At 33.9% G+C, this 22,016-nt stretch overlaps 2 protein-coding genes across 5 annotated transcripts; one reads left to right on the top strand and one right to left on the bottom strand.

Annotated features, from left to right (window-relative positions):
* The first annotated feature begins 1,207 nt into the window (after positions 1–1,207).
* LOC114419683 lies at positions 1,208–2,441 on the top strand. The gene is made up of 2 exons (XM_028385428.1): positions 1,208–1,745; positions 1,988–2,441. The coding sequence occupies exon 1, from the start codon at positions 1,329–1,331 to the stop codon at positions 1,734–1,736; it is 408 nt and encodes a 135-aa protein (XP_028241229.1). The 5' UTR covers positions 1,208–1,328; the 3' UTR covers positions 1,737–1,745; positions 1,988–2,441.
* A 6,374-nt stretch (positions 2,442–8,815) lies between these two features.
* Positions 8,816–21,586, bottom strand: LOC114419680 (autophagy-related protein 2-like). 4 transcript variants are annotated; one of them, XM_028385424.1, is made up of 16 exons: positions 21,165–21,586; positions 18,890–19,962; positions 18,162–18,310; positions 17,756–17,928; positions 14,417–17,593; positions 14,202–14,314; positions 13,601–13,817; positions 13,158–13,271; positions 12,550–12,657; positions 12,337–12,469; positions 10,722–10,924; positions 10,329–10,525; positions 10,129–10,207; positions 9,947–10,047; positions 9,698–9,774; positions 9,152–9,577 (listed from the first exon to the last, which is right to left on the bottom strand). In XM_028385424.1, the coding sequence occupies exons 1-13, from the start codon at positions 21,369–21,371 to the stop codon at positions 10,135–10,137; spliced, it is 5,937 nt and encodes a 1,978-aa protein (XP_028241225.1). In that variant the 5' UTR covers positions 21,372–21,586; the 3' UTR covers positions 9,152–9,577; positions 9,698–9,774; positions 9,947–10,047; positions 10,129–10,134. The 4 variants fall into 4 exon arrangements, with proteins under 4 accessions (XP_028241228.1, XP_028241225.1, XP_028241227.1 ...); XM_028385426.1 differs by having other exon boundaries at positions 9,698–9,769; XM_028385427.1 differs by lacking the exons at positions 9,152–9,577; positions 9,698–9,774 and adding an exon at positions 8,816–9,127.
* Between the last annotated feature and the right edge of the window lie 430 nt (positions 21,587–22,016).

Raw genomic sequence — 22,016 nt, 5'->3', positions numbered from 1 at the left:
TTGGGTTATAATGCTAAAGTTTTTAAATTTTTTTTGTTACAAAGCTAACGTTTTTAATTAGTATGTAGAAATATAATTCTTAAATTGATTTCAAATGCATTTAATTTTGTATTAATTCTGTTTAAATTGTATAATTTTGATGCTAAAATTTGTATTTCATTTAATTCGATTTCAAATTAAATTATACTATTTCTTAATTGGGTGTTGCACTAATGTGTACAAATTTTGCTAATTCTATTTAAAAGTTGATTGCTAGCAATCAGTCATAATAATTGTTATGATTTAAAAAACAAATTATTATTATTTCAAATAAATTTATTGCATAGAGCTCTTGAAAATGTCACATGTATACTTTCTTTTTATATAACAGTTTCGTATGTATATAGTATACATGTAAATAAATTATTTTAGGAATTTTATGGTATTTTATTTTTAAGATTCATAATGTATGCCTATATTTTATTATTTTATATATGATTTTTTTAAAGAATTTCTAAAAATAAGGATGGAAAAAAGAACTAACATATATAATTTATATATTTAATGAAAAAAAGATTAATATTTTGTTACATCTTTTAAAGTGTAATATTGTGAGAGAAGAAGATAACAGGGAAAAAATAAGTGAAATGGATAATATATTTAAGAGATAAAAACAAAAATAATAATAATAAATAATGATACTGGAAATTTCAGAATTACTAATGAAATAATTAAAAAGATGCCAATAATTAATTACTCGATGATAAAGTTAAAGTTCACATTACATGTGATAAGAAATTAAGAATTTTATATGAAAAGGCTAAACAAATTCGATTACTACAGCTAAACACTTAATGTTATTTCTTAGGATTAACAATCCTCATGCATCACAAACCGTATTAATATTTGATACAAGGATTAGAAAATACTTGCGTACTTGCTGTCCTTCATCCAGGATTAAAAAAAAAACACTTAATGTTATTATACAGATAAAGGCAAACATTATATAAACATATTTTGCTGCAATTCGTCAGTAGTATATATCATTTGGCAAAAGTGTACACTCATATTCACGGTGCGGAATTGCCTTAGGCAACAGCTAAAAACACTTAAAGGTGAAGACCCGCATTCCTAGCATAACAAGACAAATCTAAGCAACATGTTATGTCCACTAAAAACACACACATAGTAGAATCCCCGTCATTATAAAAGGGCAAACATCTGCATGTGGAAACTAACCCTTCAGACTGAACGAAACACAGAAGATATAATATAAGTTAATTTTCCCACATGAATACTGTCCATGCTCTATAATCACCTAGTTCACTAGTAGTGCATGAGCTTCAACCATGGACCCCAGAATCTCCTTCTCTTATGATTTTGTGGTTTCCCAACAAGCAATCAAGCATGAAAATATATACAGAGAAGATCCCGTCTCTTCGGATTTCGAATTCTCTGTCAAGAACAATTCTATGATATCAGCAGATGAAGTCTTTTTCCAGGGTATGTTGTTGCCTCTGAAGAGTGATTGCTCCAATAAGAAGGTGACTTTGAGGGATGAGTTGCTTGTGAATGATGACTATGAAGAGGAGTTACCAAGAATACCAAAGAGTTCAAGCAGGTGGAAGCAGAGATTAGGCCTCAGGAGAGGTTCATCTAAGAAAGATAAGAATAAGAATAATGAGGGGTTTCAGCAGACTAGAGTTGATGATGAGAAAGGGTTCTGTTCTGGACAAGGAGACAAGACTGCTAGCTAAGACAATATGGTAATATGTCAATTACTATCCACATCTCTTCTCATTCTTTATGTTTTTTATTTTATCACTTCATCTTATGTTACTTAATAGTAACTTCTCATTTATACATTCAATCTTATTTGTTGAAAAGTCTTATACGCTTGTCTCAATTCTTGGAATACAGTTTATATATTAATTGAACAACTTCATGTTATGTTAATTGATTTTAAAATGAAATATAACATTATTAAGTCTTTTTCTTATCATCACAGGGAAATGTTAATTTCATGAAGGTGGTGTGTAAGGTTTAATTAGGAGCAAGTGATGAAATCTATAGGAGCAGCATTAATTTCTCAAGGAGGGGATGACATTCTATAATATCTAAAGACATTAATTGATAGAATTTTGGGCGCTGACTTCCTTTTTCAACAGTTAAGTTAAATTTAACCTAAGTTATGTTCCCCATCTTTGTAGTAGAAGACGGTAGTGGTATTAGTAGTACTTCTAGCATTTTGATCTTTGTACAAAAATTTGCAGTTGAAGACCTTCCATGAGTCTGAGTATTTTTCTTGGTGTAGTGTATCAGGTAGTCGTGCCTCTTATTGTTTGATATATAGTAAGTTGGTATTAGTCCCTGTAGGTTGTCAGGCATCTTCTTCCCTTTCTACTACTTTTAAGCAAGTTCACTTCTCTAATATATTCTTGGCTTTAATTTGATATTCATTATCTGAGCAAGTTTCTTCCTATGTACGTTACATTTTCTCTTTGGGGGGAGCGGGGATAAAGATAAATGATGTACTTAAGAAAAAAAAGTAAGATTTCAACTTGTATTAATTGTGTTTAAAAATAAACAAATAAAAAATGCCTTGTACAAATATTTGCTGCGGATGGGAAAACAGAAACTAAAGGATTCCCCCATAAAAAAATGTTCCATTTCTTCCATTCAGTTCCTCACTTTTGTTCACAAAAACATAGAAAAAGAAATTTGATCATAGTGCTTTGAGTACAAGTATACAAGGTTTCTAGTATAAGAAATACCAACTTGTTACATGTAGAAAAAAGAATACCAAGTATTGACCTTAGATTCTATGTCCCCATTAAAGTTTGAACCACAATAAGTAGCTGAGTTATGATCGAATTAGACTCTAATAAAGGCATTTGGGCGAGTTAGACATCGCACGTAAGTAGAATCATGTCTTAGCCAACTATTGAGGATAATAAATCTTAATATATAAAAGGAAAGGAAGTCTGTTATAATTTTTTTTCCCGCTTAAACTAGGGTAAAATAATAAATTAATTATAGAGACGGATAATTAATTGAACACAATTAAAATTAAATAGAAAAAAGTTAATGAAATTATTTAATACATGGATTGGAAATTGGAACCAAGTGATCTTTCTCCTCAATAAATGCGTGATTCTTTGTTTTTCATTTTGCGTTGATGGTAAGTTTTAATGACACCCACAATCATATGGAATATAAGATTAAGAGGTTGTTTTTTAATCTCTTCCTATTTAAAATCCAGGTAGTAAAAAAATTGCTTTTTTTTTAGATTTTTTTTTAAATTGAAAATCTTTTGTATTCCTCCTTTCAAATTGATTTTGTTCAAGTCTTCTCTCAATAGGACCTTCTGTCTTTCAACACACATTCGGATATGATGTGTATGATTCTCTATATTACTTTGTTTGGATTTTGGGATTTTTTTCAGAAAAAAAAAATTATTATTGTGAAAAAATAATTAAAATTTGCACTACCAATTGTAAATACATAAAATATTTACATTTGTAGCAACAAAACACTTACAGATTTTTATTTTATAAAAAGTGACGCTTATTATTTCAATACGAACTACGAAGCAATTCAAATTGAGGCTTTTGAAATCTTAAAATCAAATACTATTAGTTATGATATATTATAAATTCAAAACATTATATTGGATTCAAGTAACTTCCGCAATTTCTCTTTAAGAAGCATTAAAAGGAATGTTGTTTGTACTAGATTAAAATTTGCTACAATATTTAAAAAAAAATTAAACATTTAAAAATCCGTTATAAATGCTTTCTTAAAACAAATAGAGTGATATTAAATTTAATGATTTTAATTATTAAAAACATGATAAATTTTTTTTTTAAATTACACTTTTAAAATGTTATAAATTCTTCTTTTTAAGTTGATGTTGATTAATTAAATTTAATATTACTAAGTTTAAAAATTGTTATACATATTTTTTCTGAAAATTTAAAACTTTTAATAATTGTTATAAATGCATTTTTGAAACTATGAATAGTTAATATTAAATTAGTAGTCTGTGGCATAAATGCTTTGTTGAAATTAAAAAAAAATGATAGAAATGTCTTTGGAAACTAGGAAAAAATTGAAGTTAAATAATTAATTTTATACTTATTATGTTTTATTATTTTAAATTTTTTATCAATGTTTTCTTGAAATTTTATTCTTTTAAATGTCATAAAATAACCCTAAAAAATATCATAAATACTTTCTTTGAAACTAGGAATAATTAGAGTTAAGTTATTAATTTCATTTTTTTATTTTACTCCTTCTGTTGCTTTTTATTTTTTTTAAGGTTGTTACAATAAAAAAATACAATAAATTTTCTTAATAATAATAAGATAGTTGTGGGATTTTCTATTTTACCTCTTTTTCTTTTCATTCCACAATAAATGAGTAAATTAATGAATATTATGAAACGAGTAGGAGTATAATTGATAGTAAAAAAAAATTACTGTGATATTAAACTTTGTAAATGATAGATAAATTGAAACAATTTTTTCAAAAAAATTTATATAAAATTGGAGGGAGTAACTATTACAATTGGTATACATGCTTTGTGGAATTTTTTAATGATGTTATAAATGTTTATTTGAAATTTAAAAAAATCGAACTGAAATAATTATAGTTAAATGTTATTATTCTTGAATTTTAATAATTTAAAAACTGTTATAAAAACTTCGTTGAAACTGAAAACAATTAAGGTTAAATAATTATATTCAAATTTAATAATTTTATTTATTTTAAAATTGTCGAATTATTTTTATAAATTTTAAACTTTAAAAAAATGTTATAAGTGTTTTCTTGAAACTAGGAATTGTTGGTGATAAATTAGTAATTTCAAATGAAAAGGCATCATTATCTTACCAAAATGAAATTGATGGTCTTATGGTAGTTACTTTGCATGCTTAAAACATTTGATGATAATTGTATTTTCATTATAAAAAAATAACTAAAAAAATAACTAAAAGGATTCATTGGGCCAATTGGAGCAAGGTTGCAAATGTATTTTGAGACTGAAGTTTATGTTTAGATGCAAAACTAAAAGAGTATTGCAACTATAAAGATAAATTAGGGTCATATTAAGATTTTGTTACTTTTTAAGATTTACAAGCTAATTCTCATTTTAATAAATAACTAAGGAGTATTGATTTAACTAACTTCAAGCTTTTTTTTTTTGCTTAAACAAGGGGAAAAGACCAAAAACAAAAGCAATAATAACTACTCAACCTCTAGTCTTTGCAACATCTAAATGCAAAAGCATTCTTGGCAAACAAGTCAGCTACCAGGTTCACTCTCCTCAGGATGTGCGGAATCAGAAAGCCCTCAAGGAGATGAACAAACTTTCTGATATAGGAAGAAAAAGGATGAGATCCATTCCAGTCCTTAGACATTGAATCAACTACCTCCACAGAGTTCGACTCAATCATAATATTACAAAATCCCCTATCCAAAGCCAACTTCAACCCATGAAAAATGGCACACAATTTAGCATGGACGATAGGAACAATTCCAATCTTCCACATAAATCCCACCATGAAAACACCGTTATGGTCTCTAATGGCTCCCCCACAAGCTGCCTCATTATCCTTCAACCACACAACTCCATCCACATTTACTTTATACCATCCTATCAATGGTGTCCTCCAACCACAAGCATTTGACACACCCTCCGAGCTCACCACCATCCTAATATGATTTGTGAACCCCTTGGAGCTCAACCAAGAACAAATAGCATTCCTCACACGGGCATGAATGGTGTTATCATAACTCCACTTGTGTTCAAACACAAGCAAATTCCTCCTTCTTCAGAGTTGATTAATCAAAAAACCAAACTTTTGAGTCCACCCTTTATCCACTCTATTCCCACCTTGTAGATTATATAAAACCTAGTATTCACTATCTTCAACATCAAAACCATTCCAACTGGGGCCAATAATATACTGTTACCATAGTCTTTTAGAGACAAAATAATCCTTTAATACATGAATGATTGTTTCTCGTTGCACATGGCAAATTGGACAAAGAGGATTCGTTGTTATCCCTATCTCCCAGTGCCTATGGTTCGTCATCAAAATCGCCTTTCCTATTTTCCATAGAAGGCTTTTTATCCTCTTTGACCTTTTCCACCCCCAAATCACCTTAAAAACATGGAGCTTCCGAGGAGGAGAAATGAAGGCATTGAACTCATGCAGATCGAAGAGTAAATAAGCCATTATTCGTTCTTTTCCATACCACTATATTTGCTCATGCATTATAAGGAGGAGTGCTTTGCCCACAGATCCTTTCACACACATTCACAGGAAGTCTGTTCCTCACATAGTCCTCATCCCACACCCCATCATCAATTACGATAGCAAAAATTGAGTCTCAGATCATGCCCATCCAAACTATCAGTAGCTAGGTCCAATAAGGGACCTATGTCAGGAACCCAATCATTTGTCCAAAACAAGATATGAGACCCATCTCCCAGCATACATCCCATGTTATTTTGAATAGTACTCCAATTTTCCTTCAAGCCAGACCAGAGGTTTAATCCCTCTTTCTTCGAATTTGCAAGGGGTGTCAAATCCTTACCACAACCATATTTTCGTTATATCACTTGAACGCACAATTTTGAAGGTTCAGTGCACGTCTCCCACCCAATCTCGCACAAGAATGCATTGTTAGCATGCTTTGCTTTTTGAAGGCCCAAACCACCTGCATAGTTGGGTTGGAATTTGGAAAACACTATCCCAAGAGGCAAGATGGATTTTTCTATTAGGCATGACAACGGGACCTAAATTCACGGGACCCGTTCTGGACCCGCCCCGATTTTGACAGAGTAAACCCGAGTTCGGGGATGAGATTATTAATATCCGACAGTCAAAGTCGAGTTCGAATCGAAGATGAGATTATTAATACCCGACCTAAACCCGTCCCACAAATAATTAATTTACAAAAATATCATTACATATATATAATACACTAAAACATGAAACTATTGGATTGAATTTTATATTGTCATGTACAATCCAAAATCATCTATGCGGCTAAAACTAAGGGCATGGCTCAACTAATCTCTTACCTACCAACTAACATCGTAAAAAAAAAACACTCGTCTTATCAAAATTTACCTTTTCACCGAAACTCTCATAAAAGAAGTCAAGACATGACTTCAAAACCCCTACTTGGTCCATAAACACTTTCACAAACAAGATTGAATCATCCGCAGCCATAAGATGAGATAACTTAGGACCTTGTCTCCCTAACCTGATTGGTTTTCAGAATTTATGTTCTACAGCTAGAACAATAATATGTGAGAGCCTCTCCATACATAAAACAAATAGATATGGGGACATGGGGTCACCCTAGCATATACCCCTTGAGGGTTCGAAAGAGTCTAAAGCTTCACGTTTCCAAAGAACCTTGTAGAGGAGGTAGAAATGCAATACCACACTACATCCACAAACTTCTCACATAGGCCAATATCCTACAGAGTATCATGGATAAACTTCCATTTCAATCTATTGTAAGCCTTTTCTAGATCTATTTTGATCGTCATCCATCCCTTCGTCCCCAACTTTATCTTCATAGAATGGATTACCACTTGAGAAATAATAACATTATATCTCCCTTACCTACCCAGAACAAAACCACACTAGGTCGGGTGTACAAGATCCGCCATAATCACCCTCAATCTCTGAGCCATCACCATGGTTAACACATTGTAAGACACATTACATAAACTGGTCGGTCTAAATTGGCTTAGCTTTATTGCTCCATCAAAAAAGGCTCAAATAAACCATCATCTTGAAAAAGATTTTTGTAAAAGGAAAAAACCAATTGGCCCAAGTGATTAGGTTCAGAAACCCACGTACCTTCATCATCCTGCAGGCTGTAAATGAAATTCTTCTATCTTCTTATCACCGTAATCCCATTAAAATACTTATAATTTTGGTCTTCGTACTCCATCCATTAACAGTTGGACTTTTGGAACCACAATAGCTCCTCTTGAAAAAGAGTATGCCCAACTCCTCCCAGAGCTCCTTCTGAAGATTTCTCAGATATTGATTCTCCCTTTGCATGAGCTTCCTAATCAACTCCTTCTTCCTCTTAAGAATATTCCCAAATACATTATAATTCCAATGCTTTAAGGCCTATGTTAACCCATGAATCTTAACCTTGCTAGGACTGGTCTCCCCCTATATTCCTCCAACTCTCCCTCACAACACGCTAAAGTCCTGATGAGTAAGCCAAGAGGCTACAAACCTAGAAAGGTCGATTACGTCTATCATGGTATGTGTAGCACTGAATTCGTTTCCTAAAGTGATTTACTTTAGAGAGAAAGGTAACAAACCTCAACCATTACTAAAGTTTGTATTAGTTATATATGTGTATATATAATCGATACAAACTTAGTTGAACTAATCTGGCTCAAAGTACCTTGGCAAACCACATAGCTAAATTAATGTGAATGCCTTGTGTGGAATTGAATTTGTTTCCTAAAGTAATTTACTTTAGAGAGAAAGGTAACAAACCACAACAATTACTATTGTATATAATTTATTAAATCCAGTTCTTTAGTTTTTTTTATCAATAAAGAATTTCTTACCTTTCGCTTTAATGGAAATCATTAACTTTAAAGTATGATTGAAAATACAATTTTAAAGAAAGTGACTATTTTATTTTTAAATTAAAAATATATATTATTTATAAAAATAAATAAAAGATTAAAACGTTAAATTCTTTCTAATTTATCAGTTTGTTTCTTTTATTTTAGAAATTATTAAATTAAAGAATATTTATTAAAAATGAAAAACTTATCCTCCCTTATTTTTCCTTTAAAACTTTCAAACATATGCTTCAGAAGCCAAAGGACTCTGAAAATACAATTTTAAAGAAAGTGACTATTTTATTTTTCAATCTGCACCTTACACACGATAAAATAAATCAGTATCCTGCCTTACTAATATCACACTTCCAAACAAAGAATAAGTTCGCCAAAGGACTCCTTCGGTACGCGCCCTTCTAGCAAAAGCAGGATTTTTGTTGTAAAGAATTTGAAACCAAAGTTCAAATGAGGCCTTCTAGTATCGTCAGGAGCCAACAAGAAATAATAGAAATCTGATACTCATAGTACCTATTCAGCATAAAATATTCACGGTAAAAAAAATCAATTAATTTACAATAATCAGCAATTAACAATAAACAAGTATTTCTTCACTGTTATTACATGGAAAAACATTCCCAGCAATCATTGGCAACATATAGTTACCACATTGAGAGACTGTATTATCAACAGTTCTGGTACTAACCACAAAGTAAAATTAAAAGATTGGACACTGCTGAGTATTAAACATGATACACTATTTACAATAAATAAAGGCAATATACATAAATATCAAGGTTTTCAAAGAATGATATTACATTATTATGTACATCTAACTACACCAATGGGGTCACTATACCTACAATGGCATCCGTTTGAATAAGAATATGATTATCAAGCACCATCCAATATTTACAGTATATACAGTTTACTCTGAATCTGGTAGAAAAGAATCAGCCGACTGGTTTTGTTACTGTACATCTGCAGCCAATTCACATATTCAGAAGTGGCAAATGAGACAAAAATAACACTAAGTATAAATAAGAACTCAATTTACAGCATAAGACAAAGAAGTCACAGATCCTCCGATGATTTTATTACCTAAAAGTACTATTTCCAAAAACAGCGTTCAGGAATCAATGGTGATTGTCGAAAGGTATCTCATACATTTTACTGAACTAGATACATAGTGGGAATAGCATAAGGAAATGTTAGTTTGATGGCACATATCATATCATCTAGAGATGACATTCAAAATTAACAAGCCAAAGATTCTTTTTTATGCACTTAACATCAATAGATAAAGTACATTTTTTCTTATCTTATACTAACAAAGGAGGCCCAACTCACATGATACATGGGAAGACTGTCCGACAAATTAAAAGAACAGCTCTTCTGAATCTGCTTGGTCAGGGAAGCAAGAGTATCAACTATTCAATCCTCATAATAATCTGCAGACAAAAAAATATTTTAAGGTTAAAATTGCAATGTCATTTTGGTACAAACACAAAGTAATATGTCACTAATGGCACCATTAATCAGTCTTCTTCCCAGAGTGGTTGTGTTGGACAATATTTCTCCATAGACTCCTTTTTACGTTCGGGATCAAGGCTGCAAAGGGCAAGGGAGAAAAACAATGGTTATATCCAGTTTCAGAAACAAGGAGTTGGTGAGCAAGAAATTGCCAACTGAGAAAAGAATCATTTAAAATCAAGTCAGCTTTATCACAGACCTATTTCTGAATCCAAGAAGAGCATAGTGTACAGCACTTGCACAAGCCGAAGCAGGGGCTATGGCAGCAGCAGGAACTGCTCGAACAGCGGCAGCCAAGGCAGGTCCTGCACCTGAACCTCGCTGGAACTTTTTCAAGGGGTTCTGAACTAACACGGCAGCAGATTTTCCCAAGCCATCACTAAGACTCTCATAAGCCTGTGAAATCAAGAAAAATAACCTTAATATAGTCAAGGAAAAAATTACAGAAGCAATGTTTTTTTTTTCAGAAGGCAACTCCAGATTAGATTGTGTTTATTTACAGAAGGCATGTTTTTTTTTCTGTCCTTTCATGTAACAAATGTTTAAGAAGTCGACATAAAGCAACATATTCTCAATATCTTTGACATTTCACCTGTTGAATTCCTTCTTGAGCATCTTTAGGTTGATTAGATCGAACATCTGTTTTCGATTTGTCTTTTACAGGCAGAGGAACTGGAGAAGGTATGCTTGCAAGAATACCTTCTGCTTGGAGAAGAATATCATGGGCTCCAGCAGCTAGATGAACTCCAAGTCCAACAGCTTCCAGAGAAATGCTTCGAAGAAATGCCATTGTACCTACAAAGTTTTTTAAACATTACCATGTAAGCCGGTCTAGAGTAGAGCAAATGTTAGAATTTAGTGGTCCAGAAAATAATGCAAACAGTTCTATAATCATTCAAATGGATTTTAAAACTGAATTTAGTGATGGAAGCTTCAGAAATGCCAAAAAAAGGAACCAGAAAAACGAATTTGTACAAGTTGCCACAACTAGACACTACTAATTTACAAATGAAAGCTTTTGTACCAGTCACTATAGGTCCTAACATCCCATGCAACCCCAAAGCAGACTTTTAGGAGGGGAAAAGAAGTAAATTTTGCAGAATATTATTTAAGAATAAAAGGAATTCTTAGTAAAAATATTTATAGTTTAGCAACAACCAATCAGCTGGTTAACAAAGTATAAAGAGTGGTTAATGGGTAACCACTTATTATCTTATTGATAAGAAAAACTCAAACTTTAAACTTCTTAAAATGAAAATCAAAACCTGGTTTTGATATAACCTAAGCAGCCAGGAAATCCTACTGCAAATTAAGAATGTTCACCACAATTTTATAAATTATAATGCAACTTAAAAAATAATAAATATGTAAATTAGCCAAAGTTAAACAACATACTCAAAAGAATCAATTAACCCCTAATTCCAATTCTGAAACCAGGAGACAAGGCTCTATTCAGCTTTATCATTCACTCCATATAGCTGACACAATGTTCAAATTAGATGCAGTGATAACAGAAGTCTGTCATACGCAAATGAAGATAACAGTTTCATCAGGAAGGAAGGTGTTGTGCTAAGAATATCAAAAATTCAAATTAGGATATTGTCAATCAGCCTTAAGTGTTGTTACTTGTTAGGATCCAATTGCAAGCTATAGGCCTTGAGTCCCACATTGAATGTATGGATACTAGTATGGGATTCATAAGGCCTTAGGCTCTCCAACTATAATGGTTAGCTTTTGCGGTATCAGATATGGTTCTCCCAAGTTTATTATCAATTGGTACCAGAGTTCACCATGTCTCTCAATTGCAATCAAGCAGCACAGGTGGTGACACCAGGCATTGCTGTGTTCACTTGGGATTATAGTCAAATGGCTGGTACACAACCAGACTGCATGGGCTTTGGGGCTGCAAAGTGTGATGGGATGTTAGGATCCAATTGCAAGATGTGAGATAGGAGTCCCACATTGGAAGTATGGGATTTTAGTGTGGGGTTTTAAAACTTTGCGCTCTCCAACTACAGCAGCTAGCTTTTATGGTGTGGTTCTTGGGGCCGACTTTCAAAAATGTTAACATTACCAACAGATATCTCGCATAAATATTTTGATAAAGTTCTACTGCTATAGCTTACTTTTTATTAGCTCGTACAATGTACATAAAGCCAAATTATACAGGTAAAACTAGCAGAGAAATATCTATCAATCTAACCTACCTCTCTGCACGCCCTTGAGCACTCTCCGCTCCTTTTTGTAGCTCTGTACTGGTGATGAAACCAGCTTAGCAGCACCAGCCCCAACTGCAATCAATGACCGTACAGTAGGAAGCCCCCGCAGTATTTTATGAATCTACAAATTGAAAATTATAAATGAAGAGAGCTAAAAAGTAATCCTGACATCTCCAAGGAATATAATCCAAGTTAGCAAACCTGATTTTGAGATATATCTTCCAACCACTCCCCTACAGTAGTTTCACAAACACTGGCCCAACCATAGATGCCAGAAGCATGAACATGTTTCAGGTTAAGCTCAACCCCCTGGGATAACATACAAACATATTATCATAGAATTCAACAAACATGTCCCAACTCCCAAGAACCTATTTTTACATTTAAGCTTCACCTTTAGCAACAAATAATTTATTTTCACATTGTTGGAAATAAAAAGGGTCTACACTCAACAATGCTTGTTATATGATTTTCAGAGTACACAACCAAGAGTGCCATTGCGACAGAATATAAAATCCTTATATCTGAGTAGACATGCACAACAAGCTCAGTTTAAAAGAGAATGGTTTATTTAAACAATATTTTGATATGGACAAATAAAAGGAAACAGTTGTCCTGTAAATAGAAAAATTGTTGTTATGCTGTTTACAACACTGAGCCCATCAGGTGATAATATGGGCAATTAGAAAACAGAAGTAAGAAAACAAAGTACAAGCTGGGCCTATAAAGCTAGGATGGACTCATTTTTTAACTAAACTTAATGAACAATAAGAAAGAAATTAAATCAAAAGTTGAAGAGAAAATTTTACCTTCCAAGGAACAAGATTTACAAGTTCTACATACTTTCCATGTCTTAATGCCGCTAGATCTACATGATGGGGACTGTAATCCACCCGAACAATAATAGGCCATATATCTAGCTTCTGAAACCAAAGTTAATATGCATACATTAATATGACCAGCTAGATGAAAAGCTTATCAAATTAACACATCTTAAATAGAGTTTAAGGTGAGTATTAGATTGCAAGTGTTTCTTCAACTTGATTCTCACCAAGAGACAATATAGATGGGAGCAACAGTTAATTGAATATCACACATCTTCAAAGTGTGGAAACTGGATTGATTGGTATAATAATTGGGATTTCCATATTTATTTGCATACTTCATGTTGCAGTACAGAACACTGTACAGTCCAAAAAAAAAATAACAATACAAGAAATTATAAATTTAATCATTATAGAACACCACTTGCCTGGAAGTAGGGAAGCAGTGCCTCTGGTGCAATTGAATGAAATGCAAGATCTTTATTTTTCTGAGTCTTCTCAGGCAATGATTTTGAACCCTCCAAATCTTGACAACTATTAGGAAACTGATCCTTCAATATGCTTTTTCTCCCAAAGAAATTAACAAGAAAATCAAGCTGGCTTTGATGTAGATGTAACAGCATAGGTAAAATAGCAACATTTAACCTTGAAAGGAGAAAGAAAAGCATAAATAAATAGGTAGCCATGAAAGTTTTAGGGAATGCTGTTATCAACTGGACTTTAGTTGTGAAGAGATACCAGGATATCTAATATCTCTATGTATATAACAACATAAATAAATAGATAGCCATGAAAATTGCAATAAACAATGTAACTGCCATGTAAAACTATGAAGAACCTGGCATCACAAGTCATCACCATGATACTATATTTTAGCCAAAAAGACCTAGTCACCTAGCTATAAGGACTACAAGTCTACAACTACTTGAAGAAAGTTGAAGCAATTCCCAAACCTGTCAGACTATTTTCAGTTATAACTAATGATAAGGTTTACAAAGAGATAGATTATATGGTATTATATCACTTTACCTGTACTCCTCAAGGGGAGTAAGAGGATCTGGTCTCACTGCCTCCAAGTCCAATTTAAATGCTCTCGAATAAGATTCCCTAGGATGGCCTTTTGAATGATAATATCCTAATACCTTCCAATTCAAAAACAGAAATATCAAAATCTAGAACTTGTAAGTTGAAAGATGTTTGATGTGAAGTCGTGTAATTTAAAGCAACTAAACTTTCAGAATTACCAGTTTCCAAGGTGCATCTTGGCTTCTGTCATACAGAAAAAGATCTTGAACAGACACCGACATCTTAGATACACGTAGTCCACCAACTGGAAATACATCATACTGAAATTTCATCCCAGACAATGCAAGTTCCATGCAAACAGATGTGTCTCTCCCAGAATGCTGTCCACTTTTCTCTGAGTCGAGCCAGTCAGAACCTCCATACATTCTCCATCTTATATCAATTTTCTTAAGAATTACACGTCCACAAGTCTCACCATGTGATGAACTACCATCAGATGAAAGCATGACATGATGATCTACAGCCTTTATTACACCGGCTTGTTTGCTTTCCTCCAAAATGTGATTTTCTAATACTTTTAGAGAGGTGCTTCCATACCATCCACCACTTCCTCTTTCGATCTCTCTATGTTCCACATTCCTCAGTTTGTGTCCAGAAAGCTCATCAGAATGTATACTTAAAGATAGCTCTGACAGAGGGCTTAAGTCAGATAAACAATAGCTTTCTATAATCTCTGGAAAGCAACCTTCTAGCAGAAATGAAGTGTGACTACCTTCTGGTCCTATCACAGGCACTGACTCAGTCCAAGTCAATTCTTGAGAGAGAACTTCAGGCTCATCCAAATTCATCTGACCAACCTCAATTAAGCTTCCATCAAGTGGCATGCAAAACCCTGATTCAAAAGGATAAGATTGGTGTGTATTATTGTTATTTAGTTGAAATGCATCTTCGCATATTTCATCCATCAAGCCAGCTATACTAGATCCATCCGTTGAAAATGTTTGAGGGGAGCACTGATCAGAAGTTGCAGACATCGAATCAAATCTGAGATTCTTATTTTCATTTTTAAATTCATTCCTTTGCTGTGCCTGTTGAGCATTATCCCACCTATTCTGCAAATGCACAATAGATTCCTCCACATCAGGGGCAAATAATTGCTGAAGTTGAGCAGCCAAACGAATCAGAGTTGCAGTTGTGTCATAGCAAGTTTCCACAGAAAGGTGAGATTTAGATAATTCTAGTTCCCAAAGAAGACCACTAGCACAGTTTGTTTTCAAAATAGCCTCCATAAAAGCCTCCTGAGCAACTTTAATGTAACCAGTCTTTTGAAGATGTTCAACACTATAAATGCCAGACAAAGAATTCAGTTCTGACATTAAATGAAGAAGAAGCCCCAGGTCATGCACTCTGATTTGGAAAACACTTTCAACTGTATCTGCCGAAGATGAATTTGAAAGTGTTAAGCTGGATGCAGCCAACAAACAGGAAACACATTGTTCACTCATATCTTCTTTAGTAGAAGAACAGCCAGACAATGAACTAAGTTCACTCTGAACTACAAGATTCTTCATAAAAGGCTCATAGCTCAAAGCAATATCAATCAAGCAGAGAACAAAATAAGTCGTGTAAGAGATATTATGTTCCTTCTTTGAAATGCTAGTATCACCTGCATCTTTGGTATTAGAAGCAGGAAAGCTGAAAAAGGATAATATTGCATCAAACCAATCCAAACGACCACCTACAGCTAAAACCGTACCACAACTGACAGTTATAGATATAACACTATGGGAAATCTCTGGGTCAGAGAAATAAATGACATCAGAACCAGCACATTTGGAAGATAATGCATTAGAACCTCCTCCATCACCTCGTTTCACAGAGGAGTTGCTACAAGTAATCAGAAGAAACTCATGATCAGGAACTCCAGTGACAAACCCCCACAGCTTGCCTTCACCGTGAGTTAATCGAAAAAAACTCGCAGCCTTAACACCACCAGTATTAGTGACAGACAGCAACTCAAACTTTTGAACCTTGAGCCTGAATTGATTCCACATTCCAGGAAGTTCACTCTTGATTGAACTTTCGATACTCACATATGTATCCCTACTAATAAGAATTTCTAGAGAATCACATTCCAAAAATACTGATGATTGTGAGACAGAAGATTCCTTCTCAATATTGGCTTCCTTAGAAGTCACACATGCCAATGCATTCAGCATCTGATGTAGAAGGTGATGTATGCCTTTATATTGAGAATCATTCAGATTAATCACAACTTGAGATAGACGGACATGCATGAGAAATGATGAGCTTAGAATCATCTCTTGTTGAGTTTGAGATTTCCAATCTTCAAGATCTTTCACTGTTGATGCAGATGCAAACTCATACCCCCTTCCTCCAATATCATCTTTGCCCCTTGTTTGCCCTGAATTAGCAAATAATCTGGCTTTCTTAGCAATCCAAGGACCAGTCACTTGGCCCCCCTGCCAAACAACAAGAACAACAGAGAAACATCCCCTTCTATGAAAAATAGAAAAGAAGCAGCTAGCAGAAAATTTCTCATTCTGCACATCATAGGAGATGATTCTACCATTCTCATTACTTGATGTAATCAAGTAGATGTCAAGATCACAGAAACTCAATTGAAGAGATTGAGCAGCTACTGAAGGAAATCTTTTCTTCGAACTTGCATTTGAAGTTTGACTATAATCAGGAGTGCAACCCTTGTTCAAAGGTGATGATGAAGTAAAATCAAGAGCAATGAACTGTTCCCAGGAAAATGAACTTTTATGATCCCCATCACTTCCAAAAGGAAAACACAGTATCACTCTTGCATTAGAAATAGATATATCACCATGCAAACATTCTGTTGTGGAGAAAGATGTCACGCGGGGACCAGAACCTTCCTCCATATCACTCTGAGACGATCCACACTTGTTATCTGAGACTTCAGACAGAATTTCCTTTTCTTTATTATGCATTTCAAGTGATTTTTCAACTTCCTTTAGCAGATTCATGAGCACATTTATTACTGAAAAGATCACCCAGAAAACAAATGGGGGCAAGTTCAGTGAGAATGATGTCATCCCTGTCCGACAACCATCTGATGAACTTGATTGTGTTGAACATTTGCAATTTGTGACTCCAAAAGTTCTAAACAATGTAACTTTCAACAAGCAATCATTATTTCCAAATGGAAAATCTGTTGCAACTGGTTCAATTAATGAATGTGAATCTACATTGTAAGAGGTAGATGAAGGGAGAGCATCAAGGACCTTAGCTTGTAGGTGTTTAACCGAAGCACTTTGATTTTTAGCATCAATTCCAATGTTCAAGAAATTGGCAACTTCTACATGCTTCACCTTTCCATCAAGAGTCATACCTTGAGGGCATACCTAATGGGTTTACAACACATTTAGAATTAGAGTGGAGGAATTTATTCAAAACCAAGTAGCAGAGAGTAGATATAGGTAGATAGGTGTCACAATGCTAGCATGAAGCTATGGGTAAAGAGAATGCAACGGGGTTTGGGGAGAAAGCATAGAAGCAAAATTTACCTGCAATGCAATAAAGATGTCATTGCACTCTGCACCAAGATAATCAATTTGTAATCCAACCTTGTGACCAATTTCAGGTTCAGAAAAATTATTCTGTTCATCAACACAGAAGGACAAAACAACAGATATTCCAGCAAAAGTAGCCCTGAGATTGGTTTCCGTATGTTGCTGTTCTGTTTATTAATATCATAAACAACATTAGTAACAAACAAACAATCAAAAGGAAACAGTATATATTTTGTATGCTTATTTGTTCAGCACAAAGATTAGAAAAAGTAGTCTCCCTGTATACAGACATGAAAAGATTCAATATGCAAGAGTGAATTGTACATAAAAGTTTGAGCCAAACAAGATATAAAGTTTCCATAACAAATTAACAACTAAAAATAATAGCTTTGAGAAGTACCAGATGGAATATGCAAAGATCCAGAAGCAAGGCTGGATGCAGCAGTAATAGCACTATAAACTGAATATGTCCAATTCCACATTCCACTGCTCCCTAAAGCCGATTGAGAATTTCTCATTCCATCAAAACATTCAAAAAACTGGTCCACACTGCAGGAATTCCCATAACATATCAACAGATTCGGAGTCAATAAAATGTAGGGAAGACCTATAAATTGCTAAAAATACATAGCTGATTTAGCTACCATGTACATAATAGCTATCCTAAGGAAGTGATATGTGTTTACATTGCGAACATTAAGTAAAATTGCACAACATACACAAATTATAAAGTTTACCTGAGAGTAATCATAAAGTTTAATTGATAATACAGTGAACACAAATTATACTGCCATGTTAATGTTTTTAGACTCATCTGTAACACATAAATCCAGTAAACTAGAAAATTTTCAAATGGAGAGTTTCTTTTTCTCTTTGGGAGGGGAAGATCAATTGATGACAAATGTTTAATTAGAAAGTAGCATGGGAAATTTTACTATTCAACAACATGGAGCAAAAGGGAAAATTTTAATTATGAGATTGTCAGGTGAAGTGAATTCGTCAAACTCAATAAGAATTTCAGAATTGTGATTTGCCAATGTCTCCAGAGAGACTGCCAATAGCAATTTATTTCAATTAAATGCTTCTCTAACAATGATAACATTTAAAAGGGGAAAAAGAAGGACCTACCTAGCCCCAAAATCAGGTTCTTGAATACCATCTTTATGATTTATATGAGTAGACAATGGCACCCAATTGGATATAAGATGAGCCACAGGAAGTAAATCTTCAGCAAGGGTTTCAGGTTGGGTCAAAGAAGTGTAATCAGCTGTTGAACTACCATTAGCAGTCATCATGTCACTGGGAGCATTGGTAATAGAAACTGAAGTTGATGAATGACAGAACAATGCAGAATTCAATTGGCCAGATCCTCTTGAGTTGTGATTTGTGAAACCTTTTCCACCCTTATTCAGATTCTTAAGAGTTTCCCATGATTGCAATAGCCATTTAATAGTGCTAGGTTGAAATTTTAACACTATGGGATCAACGCAAACATCAGCATCCACCTTGCAAACGTCCAAAGAACCATTCTTCCAAGGAATACTTAATTTTATATTTCCACTAAATCCACCTTGGTTCCCAGTAATGACTGGACATGTTGCTATATTTGACCCCAAAACAGGTTCACCACGTCCTGCTCCTGATTCATGTTGGTATATATCCTCATTATCTATTTTCAGAAGCTCAATAACTGCTCCATGAAATTTTACAAAGTTTGTTAACCGGCTTATTCCAAGGACATCAACATTTGAATCAGCATCTTCAGACAGACTAGTTCCACACTGTATTTCAGAAATCTGAAGAACTAAGGTATGACGACAATGAGTTTTATTTTCTTCATTATCTAAGGATGGATCAAATGCAACAATTATATTTGTTATTGTAACATGCAAGCTTGTGAGCAACCACTTTATCATCTTTGCAATAGTTTTCACACCTTCATGAACATCCATTGAAGTCAACTTCTGAGCATCATCTGATATTTCACGCTCAGTCCTCATTGAGCTTTTGAGGTGTTGATTGTCACTACCATCCAAGCCACAAGTTTCACCTTCACTAGTTGACATTTGATCTGTGCATGGAGAAACTACTATTTCAAGTCCATTTACTTCAACCTCACAACCTTTACCACTCCAAGGCATTTTAATCAACAAGTAGCCAATCGAACCTTCTTTGACCATTAAGGATGATGTCTTGCCAAACTGTTAAACATTAGCAGAGGAAAGCAATAAGCTAATAAAAAAATTAAAACAATTACTCTTGATGATTTTCAGCTGAGAACACCTTCCAATTCTATAAACATAATCTTAAGAGTTTACATTGTGATAAAACTTCCTACCCTACCTAAAAAATAAAACAATTACTCTTGATGATTTTTAGCTGAGAAAACCTTCCAATTCTATAAAAACAATCTTAGAGTTTACGTTGTGATAAAACTTCCGACCCTACCTAAAAAATAAAACAACTACTCTTGATGACTATCAGCTGAGAAAACCTTCCAATTCTATAAAAATAATCTTAAAGTTTACATTGTGATCAAACCTCTGACCCTACATGAAGAATTCACATTATTACTATAACTGGCACCATTTGATGTACTTAGGCCCTGTTTGGAATAACTTATGTACAACTTATTTTGACTTATCATATAACACAAGCACCTGTGTATGTGTTTGGGAAAACTTATGACAATAGCTTATGACATGTCCATAATCTATTTTTATTTTCAACTTATTTCAATAAGATCTCTAGGATAACTAATGAGAACAGCTTATAGCTTGTATAAAAACAATTTAACCCTATTTTCCCTTCAATCATAAAAACAAACTTATACATAAGTACTTTATATATACACAAGTACTTATTAATAAGATCTTAACTAAGTTATTTATCCAAACGGATTCTTAGTCCTTATGACATGCGTGAGGAGCATATCAAGTGACAGCACTATCAGAAAGCCACTCTTTGGGCCATGCGGCCTGTACTGATCCTGGCAAGCACCTAGACACAACTCACCTAATCTTCTATTTATCAACAAAAAGAACCAAACTTGACCATTCAATCTCCCACCTAGCTGACCAAAATTTTAAGTTACACAAGCCCACGTGACTTTACATCCAAACCTTGACCATACATACACGATCAACGGGAAGAATTCAATCATCTCCCTTCCATGTGTGTGCATAAACACCTAACTTAAGTTTAGTCTTCGACCACCTTGGGTGTTGGTAACACACTATTGCACACTTCCATTTCATCATTCACATCACAACACCTTTTTTTCTTTCATTACTATATCAACCTATTCATGCACACACATCTCACTCTATCCATCAATATCAACACTACCAATGCCTAGTCCTGGGAATTTCCCAAAATTGAGGAACAGAAAGAAAAAAAATACCTTCGAGTTGACGAAGTCGACGTTGAGCGCGAGATCGGAGAGCTGAATTGTGCCCTGCGAGAGTTGAACGTCGAGTTGGTCGAGGTCGATTTCGCCGAGGATGAACTGGCCCAGTTTCTTCTTGAGGAAGAACTTGCAAACCCTCTTGAGGGCCCAGCGCGAGAACGTGGCCTCCGCCGATTTCGCAAAGGTCCGCCACGGAAACATGGTTGAATATGAATGAATAATTGGGTGGCGAATTAGGGTTTGCGGTGAGAATCAGGCGAAATCGGAGATGTTTTGGGGTGGCGGCGGCGACGAACCATAAAGCTCCATACGATAGGCACGCAACCACGAAATTGCAGGATGAATAGGAACGATGGTTTTAAATTGAAAAAAAAAAAAACAAACAAACCAGATTCTGTTCTACCTTCTACTTTTTCGTCTTTTCCTACCCTTTTCGCCTCGTCTTTTTTCTGTTTTTTTCCCCGCTCTTCAATGCAATTTTTTTATTTTATCCTTTTCGTATTTAGTGTCCAATAGTATTAACTAAAGATTAAAGAATTTAGTACTAATAATAAATAAATCTAGGCAAAAAAATATAGATTATGCGGCAACAAGGCTCTTAAATAATAAAGAGAGGCTTACTAATAAATAAATCTACCCAAAAAAATTTAAATTATGGTCTTAAATAAGTACTAGTAATTAAAGAATTACCAATAAACAAATCTATCCAAATATTAATTATCTTAAATTAAGTAAATAAAATTATTAATTTAAATATTATGGAAATTTTTATCACTGTTAAAATTAATTTAAAATTTATAATATTAATCATGTTGGAAACAAACTAACAAAAGGATAAATTAACTC

This window comes from Glycine soja, chromosome 7 (assembly GCF_004193775.1).
Source record: "Glycine soja cultivar W05 chromosome 7, ASM419377v2, whole genome shotgun sequence".
Lineage (NCBI taxonomy): Eukaryota > Viridiplantae > Streptophyta > Magnoliopsida > Fabales > Fabaceae > Glycine > Glycine soja.
This window is presented reverse-complemented; position numbering and strand designations above follow the sequence as displayed.

Bases quoted from the DNA above. Each gene is read 5' to 3' on its own strand.
- LOC114419683 (XM_028385428.1), top strand. From the start codon at position 1,329: ATGGACCCCAGAATCTCCTTCTCTTATGATTTTGTGGTTTCCCAACAA.
- LOC114419680 (XM_028385427.1), bottom strand. From the start codon at position 21,371: ATGTTTCCGTGGCGGACCTTTGCGAAATCGGCGGAGGCCACGTTCTCG. The intron at 19,963-21,164 runs GTATTTTTTTTC...AATGTTTAACAG, and splicing joins TCGACTTCGTCAACTCGAAG to TTTGGCAAGACATCATCCTT. The intron at 13,272-13,600 runs GCAAGTGGTGTT...CTTTGGTTTCAG, and splicing joins CACTGCTTCCCTACTTCCAG to AAGCTAGATATATGGCCTAT.